General features: G+C 34.9%; 1 protein-coding gene across 1 annotated transcript in view; it reads right to left on the bottom strand.

Annotated features, from left to right (window-relative positions):
• Window positions 1-1,866: 1,866 nt before the first annotated feature.
• The window catches only part of LOC150099207 (uncharacterized), a 51,128-nt gene continuing 44,280 nt past the window's right edge, over window positions 1,867-8,714 (bottom strand). The window contains exon 4 of the mRNA XM_090404282.1: window positions 1,867-3,120. Coding sequence (XP_090260408.1) covers window positions 2,278-3,120 — 843 coding nt within the window. The 3' untranslated portion in view covers window positions 1,867-2,277. The remainder of the gene's footprint in view (window positions 3,121-8,714) is intronic.

Raw genomic sequence — 8,714 nt, 5'->3', positions numbered from 1 at the left:
GGGAAATAAAAAAGATATAAAGCTGGAATAATTTCATATTTAATTAGTGATATTTAACAAAATTCAGTCCAATAACATAAAATGATAAAACTACCTGGTTACAGTATTTTTGGGATTTATGGTCACATAAATCCCAAAAATATGAAAGAATTACAAATACCACAATCCAAAAAAATCTGATATAACACTTTTCTATAGGAATTGAATTATATTAAACAGTTTTAAAGACAATAAAGCACCATCATAATTTTAACATGAAACTGGTTCAAATATGCTGATGAAACTCTTAAATCAAGATCTACCAGAATCCTAGTAGAAGGCTAGTTATTCCAGTTCATGAAGCCTTAAAACTGAAAATTATTGCAAAATATATGTTCTCACTAGTGGTTACAAAACATATGCAAAAATTATAAAAAAATAATTTAAAGAATCATTACATTGGTAGGATAGATGAAAACAAAATAGATTCTGCAGTGCCAGTTCTGCAGAGCATTTGTTGTTCTTTGAAATGCACAAAGATTTCAATAAACAAATACATGTAGCATTTATAGACTAAAGGAAAATATTTGACTATGTGAAGCATTAAATTGGAAACCAATAAATCATGCCATCTGACAAGGCTGTCCTTCATCACCACTAATATATACAATGCCACTGTCAAACAAAGGTGACTGACAGTTAATCGAAATATCCTATTACAGAGTGATAACCATTTTTGCACACTGTTGTATGAAGATGATCAGGCACTCCTGGCCAATAATGAAGTGTAATATTCAGTAAATCATTTAAATCTTATCGGTAAAAAAATTTACTGCGTAAATATCAACTGTAAAACCCAAAGCTATGGCCTCCCAAGGAAAGGAGCCAATGTGAAGTAAAATATTTATTGGAAATACAATTCTTACACAAGTCGACTATTGACTTACAAAAAAAAAAAAATGAAATCAATAATACAATCATAATAATTACATTGTTATCTAACAAAAACCTTAGTTGCTTTAAAAAAAATGCATTCTTTCTCTTACTGGCAGTTTGTTTTGTAAAGAGGAAAAAAAAACCTTTCCGAGTTTCTGAAAGGAAAAACAACCACCTCCAATTGAGATTGCTTAAACCAACTTTTGTTGAAAAGCCCTTATATTAGGTTCCTTGCATCTGAAATTGGATTTGAACCCAAATCTTCTCAACTAAAGTGCATGCCAGCTCTAACTCTGAAGGTATAGCTTACCTAAAGGATTTTCCTAAAGATTTACAGATGCAAATTATGCTATTAATTTTGATATTTTTTATTTATAGAAATCCTAACCATAAAAAGTTGAAAATATACTGAATGCAAAAAGCATAGAAGGACAACAGTTGAGACTGAAGGAAATTGTTGATGCAGAAGCATCCTTATTCCACATAACAGAGGTAACAGAGATGAAGAGTATTTTGTATGATGAGCTTGAAACTGAATAGAGAAAACAGGCTGACAAAGTGCTGCCCAAGTGTTAAAAGTTCTGAAGGGAATGGGATAATTATAAATGCAAGTTCAGAAGAACAATGCAGTAAGGATAAGAAATAACAGCATAGAGTAGAAATTGAAAATTGCATCAGGATAGAGAACAGTTTATTCAAAGAGGGTAATGGAAAAAGGTCAATGAGTTTGATTACTTCCTGATGAACAGATACTAGGCTTCATAATGAAGTTTGGGGAGCCCTCTTATGACCACAGCTAAATTTTGCAGCATAAGTGGGCAGCTGTTCATGTAAAGAGTCTGAAGTAAAAGAAGCCAACCTTTACTGGATGTTGAGATATACAAATGAGAACTACCATTTAAGGAACTGGGTGTGTTTCAGATCTTGTCTGTATGTACAATTTTTGAAATAAGAAGGAAGCATATGATATATTGCCATAAGTAAAATGATGAATAAGTTTTGCAGTGTCAGTGACAGAAAGATCTTAGAGAGTAAGTAGAAGCACAGAGCTTAAAATATTCTATTCTAATTCAATGTTCCTAGCTGCTTGTGCAAGGATCCATTACAATTTTATATGTATAAAATATTTTTATAATTTTACTACTCTTCATGACACCAGGTTGGATTAACAAACACTGTTCTAAAGGAATTAGAAGATAAAACGGCACCCATTATGTTAGATGGTGAACAAGCAAAAAAGGAAATTGGACAAACAAATGAAATATATACTGCATTTGTTTATTGCATATCGCACTTACTCAGGAAGCTTTTGTGCCAGACTTAATCAAATGCTCTATAGTAAGCACACAAAAAAGATTGAAATTATTGTGCATGAATTTCACATGGATAATCTCTGAAGGTATGAATCTTTGTATGTGTTTTAAGACTTGCTAAACGTGAAAATGATTTACCACAAATTTCACACATCCAAGGTTTTTCATTAGAATGAATTATTTTGTGTGTTTTAAGACTCGTATGGTCTGCAAATAATTTACCACAAGTTTCACAAGCAAAAGGTCTTTCGTTAGTGTGTATTCTTATGTGTGTTATAAGCCATGAGGAACGTGAAAATAATTTACCGCACAATTTACACGAGAAGGGTTTCTCATGTGTATGAACTCTTTTGTGTGTTTTAAGATTTGACAATTGTCCAAATGATTTACCACAGGTTTCGCACAAAAAAGATTTCACATTATTGTGAGTCCTTATGTGCAAAGTAAGTTTGTGAGAGGATATAAATGATTTGCCACAAGTTTCACATGTAAAAGGTTTCTCCCTAGTGTGAACTCTTTTGTGTAATTTAAGCTGACAAGAGAATTTGAATAATTTTCCACACATTTCGCAGACAACTGGCTTTTCATTAGTATGAGTTTTCATATGTGTTCTAAGATTCGAATCTTGTGAAAATGCCTTACCACAAGTTTCACATGTAAAAGGCTTTTCCCCAGTGTGAACCCTTTTGTGTATTTGAAGATGATAAGAGACCGTGAATAATTTTCCACAAATTACACAGGAATATGGCCTTTCATTTGTATGAAGTTTCCTGTGTGTGTTACGATTTGAAACTTTTGAAAATGTTTTCCCACAGATTTCACAAGTAGGAAATATGTTTTGCTTTCCAGATTGAAAATATTGGAGAGACATTCCAGGCATTTCAGATGTCAACTGTGTCCAATTATTCTGTCAACTCGTAAATTCTTTCATAAGCCTAGACAGTGAAAGTGAATTTGGAATTATTTCTCTTACTTAACATTTCTTTCATTTATCCTTCTTGTATGGAAACACATACAACAACATCAGCTTCGGAGTTTATGGGAAGTATTCTTCAATAACAACTGGATAAGAGCTGGGTAGAATATTCTTGCTTCTACCAATGAACTGGCCTCCTAAAGAAAAATCATAAGTTAAACATTGTAGCAATGAATATTGGATCACTCTTACTATAAATATACTCTGATATTCATTGATAATCTTGATATGTCTGATATATCTGAAATATACTCTGATATATTTTGAAGAAAACATTTTTGCTCATCACATTAAAGAATATAATTAAAGAATTATATTATTCTTACATGTAAATATTTTTTGCATATATTATAAAACTGTTTAAAAAAAAAAAATCTGTCCCAGCACTAAACAGTGCAAAACAACTCATGATAGGCAGACATACTGTAGTATTTCAAAAGTAAGAGATGATAATGCAGCCAGTCTTACTGCAGAACTGTCTAAAATCACTGGATGACAGATTCAAGACTACAATCACCTATATCTGTAATTATCATATGTCTCAAGAATTATTCCAGAGATTACAAAGATAATCAGAGACAGGCTTTGCCACAAAAGTCCCATGATAGCTATTTCAATTTCTCACATTTAATCTTAAATTCATTCAAAATCAATGAATCTGAAAGTGATCTTTAAAATTAGTGATATGGAAGATCACTTAGTTTTGTGGCTATTCCTGTATTTAGAAATTCTTGCTGAAGTGGTCATGATCAATGCTTTCCACTGGGTGCTTGCCTATGGAATGGCTCCTACTGATGTAGCCTTGTCCAGGCCCTTCAGCTGCACTTCCCTTAGAAGAGCAGTTCTTACTGGCTGCTTTGTGGAGGCTGGTGTTTGACTCAGTGATAGGTATCTGCCTCTCACTGGGTGGAGCTAAGGCTGGTTTTTACAGGTATTGTTCAAAAAACCTACTGCTGTATCCTGAAGTGATCTAGATCAAAAGTATAACTTAGAAATGACCCAGATCAATGAACTTAGAATGATGTTTTTGGATCACTCATTGAGGTTAGTAATCTGAAGGATCACCAAGTTTTGTGGCTATTCCTGTATTTACTGTGAAATTAGTCTGAGTAGTAACTTTTCCCATAATGCATAGCAATATACACATCTCAAAAGAAGTGTGCTTTGCATTATGGGATGCTAAGATTAGTGTAAAGTCAACAGCCTCTACACACAGACTTGTGAAGATATTTCACATGCAAACTCTGTGTGCTTGGATTTGGGAAAATTTTTTTTTTTTTTTTTTAATGTTTGGCCCATATACGAGAGGTTAGCTGTCAACCTATAGTACATTAGTACTGTATATGGGTAGTGGGCTGGGAAAGGAGGAACTTGTTTACATTTGATTTAAAGGGCTGTATTTGTATTCCTTGGGAAATACGTCGGGGAAGACTGTTCCACAGTACTGCAGTAGCAGGGATGGAGGAGGAGGAAAAGAAACTTGTTCTGTGGGTATCAAAGTGTACTGTGAAATGATGTTGGGTGGCAGATGTACATGTTCCAATGGGCTTAGTACAGATGGGAGAATTATTGATGCTGTTTCAGATGAACATTTCTCATGGAAATATTTATAGAATATACAAATTGCAGAGACCAAACGTCTGTGTGAAAGTGAGGGGAGCAAGTTGGTAAGAGATGGGTCATTTATCAGTCTAACTGCTCTCCTCTGTATTGAGTCAAGCATTTTGAGAGAGCTTTTAGGAGTCCCACTCCAAATGTGAGAACATTATTCGATACCTGGGATTTGTATAAGGTTAACGCCTGTTTGGAGGTGAAGGAACATCTTGAGCGAAAGAGAAAACGTAGTTTTTTGGAAGCTGAGGATGCAATGGTTGTGATGTGTTTATGCCAGGAGAGGCTTCATGTCAGGGTAATTCCGAAAAGAGAAATCTCATCTTGTCTAGGAATCTTTGTTATCAAAATAATGCTCAGGGAAAATGGTTCTCTTTTGTGAGAAATAAGACAAAACTGGGTTTACTAGTGTTGAAGTTGACAAGGTTATCTGAGCCCCATTGGAGAATGGCTTGGAGGCCAGAATTAAGGGCAGTGATGACTGATGTTCTGTGGGTTGTGTAGAGTAGGGTTTGTCAAATGAAAGGGAGGAGTGCAATGTGCTGTCATCTGCAAAACTGTGTATTGGGTTGGAAGTCAACTGAAGTAGGTCATTGATATACAGAAGGAAGAGGGTCGGTGAGAGAACTGAACCTCGTGGAACCCCAGCATTAGTTGGATGGTGAGAGGATAGGGAGCTGTCTACCATCACACATAGTGTGCATCCGGACAGGAAGCTGGCAATCCATCTGCAGAAATTCTGAGACAATCCAAATGATTGGAGTTTGCTCAGTAAGCCTTTGTGCTAATCCAGTCAAAGGTTTTAGGGATATCAAGTGCAAATACTTGGGATTTGCCAAATTTCTCCATGGCATTTGTCCAGCGATGGGTGATATATGAGAGTAGATCTCCTGTTGATTGGAATCTGTACTGGCACAAAGTACAGTAGGAGTTGAGAGTTGATGGTTTTCTCCATCACATTAGATAAGACTGAGTTGAGTGAGATAGGGTGGTGGTTAGATGGCAGTGATTTGACACCATTTTCAGGAATGAGTTGAATATAGGCCAGTTTCCAGGCTTTGGGATATATATATATATATATACAGTAAAACCCCCTTTTTTACACTTTTCAGGGGACTGATGGAAAAAAATGCAAATAGCAGGAAAGTGTAAGTAGCAGGAAATGTAAAAAAACATTAAAAAAAGGCTCAAAGATGACTTACTGCTAGTATATGTGAGTCTACATACTAGATTACAAAATTTAATAACTGAAATTAAAGGAATTTACAATGTACTTACATTTATCAATTTAAAAAAAATCTTTAATTATTGATTGTATTTGCTTTTCGTTTTTTTGACTTAGCACCAGATTGCTTTGCATTGAGTTCAATGCTTGACCTGTTTTTTTACTATTGTGTTCAAAGTGGACACGGAGAGTCCAAGATCTTATGCTAAATGCACACGTGTTCTGGCATGCCAATTTACACGTCACAGAATTGCCATCTTTTCTTCTACTGAAATACATTTTCTGTCTTTTTTTCCATGTTACTAACATGGATAATCCACCACCGCAACTTGAAAGCAACTTTCACAAGCTAAATTACATTGCAGAAATTCTGCAATATCAATTTGTACTGTGATTGAAAATTCACGGTATCGCTCATCACTACAGTACTGCTGCACGCGTGCAAGTCACCGTGATGGCGGAAACGAAACTACAGCCGAAAGCAACGCCACCTGAGAACCGAAATGCGCAGATTTCTGCTGAAATCGATTCGAAAATCGGTATTGCCATTGAGAAAAAAAATGCAAATCACAGGAAATAACGTCCACATCAAGTTGTTAATGGCGGGAAAACAATACATCGTGAGAATAGGCCACTGGTATATATATAAAATTTCTTCAGAATACAAGAATAAACAATGCAAAATTCAAACAGACAAAACGAAAAACTAGATGCTATCTTAAGTGCTGTGAAGAAGATGCCAGGTAGTTGACTATTCCACAAGGAATAGCTAAAACTTATGAAATGCTGTATAACAATTTTTCCAAATTTTGGGCATGCACTGTTTATGTTAAGATCAGAATGGTGTAAAAGAATCTCAGCACTCTTTGAAGAAGCATTCAGATTTGTTGATGCTTCTGTGCAGGAATTTTGCGTCATCATTCGAGAAGATCCTGTGGCTAGTATTGTTAATCCTGCAATCTCCAAGGCCAGACTTGTGATGTTTAATTAACTGGATACAAGCTGATATTCTGAAGTACATTTTAAAATGGAATAGCTATTTTGTCCAAAATGAGATAAGCAGCAATAACATGAAATTTGATAAACAACAAGCAGCAATAACAGAGGAATTTTAGCTGTAGAAGATAACAGTAGGCTGATATGGTTGATAGGTTTATACATACAAACCTATCAACTATCTCAGCCTGCCAGCTGAAATTTCTTAAGGACATAATAATAAATTTCTTATTATACATCCAAAGACACAGCATGGGAGGACTCAAACAATCCTCCATCCATTATCATGAACAAAATTATCTCATATTCTATAAGAAGATGCAACTCCCACAGGATTTTACAAAAACAAATGCTAATATATTATGTACAATCAAGAATTCCATCTCGTTACTTGGACATGATGCCACTTGATCAAACAAGTTACAACTAAAAATGTGAGACAATTGCAATAAGTAAAATGTAGTTTAGATTCTGACCATGAATCTAGAAAAACCACACCAAATTTACTGAAAAGGGTTAAAATTTGTAGACAAATATTAACATGAAAGAAAATTCATCACAGCCCTAAAATCAAAAATCAAATGCAATTAAGAAAATTCCAAATTTTTACATATACACCCTCTGTCCAAAAAGAAACGAACTTTTCGAAAATAGAAGAAACTAGTGGAGCCACCTGTTTTATCTTTTTGTTTTCGAAAGCGGCAACCTTATTAGTGTTGTGTCAAACTGTTTATGACATTTGTTTCATTAGAAGCCGAGTTATAGTGCCAAGAGTGACAGTGTGTTTTGATGAACGGTTGGAAAATGATGCTGGGACCTCATTAAAACTGCTCGTAAGGAACTCAACTTCCTTGAAACGATCGTTACTGGTGACGAAATGTGGTGGTTTGAGTATGAGCCTGAAACAAAGCATCAGAGTGCTGAGTGGAGACCACTAGAAGAAGGGCATCCGAAAAAAAAGTCACTTGGAGAAGTCAAAAGTAAAGACAATGCTGATTTGTTTCTACGATTCCAAGGACATTATCCACAAACAATTCATCCCGCCTGGCCAAACAGTCAATGCTGAGTTTTATCTTGAAGTTTTGAAGTGATTGATAACTAGAATTCGTCGCATAAGGCATAAATATCGTGATGCAGGCAGCTGGTCACTTTTGCACATCGTTCGAACATTGTGAGACAGTTTTTGAGCAAAAACCAAGTTTGTGTGTTGGATCACTTGCCGTATTCACCTGATTTAGCACCCTGTGACTTCTTTCTCTTCCCCCGACTTCATCTGCCGATGAAAAGGAAAGAAATACAACACCATTGAAGACGTTCAAGTGGCAATAACCACGACCATCAAAAGTATCCCAAAAACTGATATAAAAAACTCATTTAACGAATTAATTGATCGTGTCAAACGCTGTATTGAAGCTGAGGGAGAGTATATTGATTGAAATAAATGATTTGAATAATTATAATTGGCATGTGTTTTATTTTCTATCAAAAGTTTGATTTCTTTTTGAACAGAGGGTGTATAACAGTCAGAAAATTATGGATGTTTACTCAGCTGAATTTAAGTTAATTAAACTAATCATTAAATCTTGTATAATCATACATTTCACTACCTGGAACAGGAGTTGAAATAAATATCCAAAGATTGAATTGTTTTTGATCCTCAGACAATTATTCTGGAGTA

This window comes from Typopeltis vanoorti, chromosome 14, assembly GCF_054136105.1.
Source record: "Typopeltis vanoorti isolate ZY-2024b chromosome 14, IOZ_Tvanoo_1.0, whole genome shotgun sequence".
NCBI classification, from domain to species: Eukaryota; Metazoa; Arthropoda; class Arachnida; order Uropygi; family Thelyphonidae; genus Typopeltis; species Typopeltis vanoorti.
Note: the sequence above shows the minus strand (reverse complement) of the source record. Positions and strands in the feature narration are given on the sequence as shown.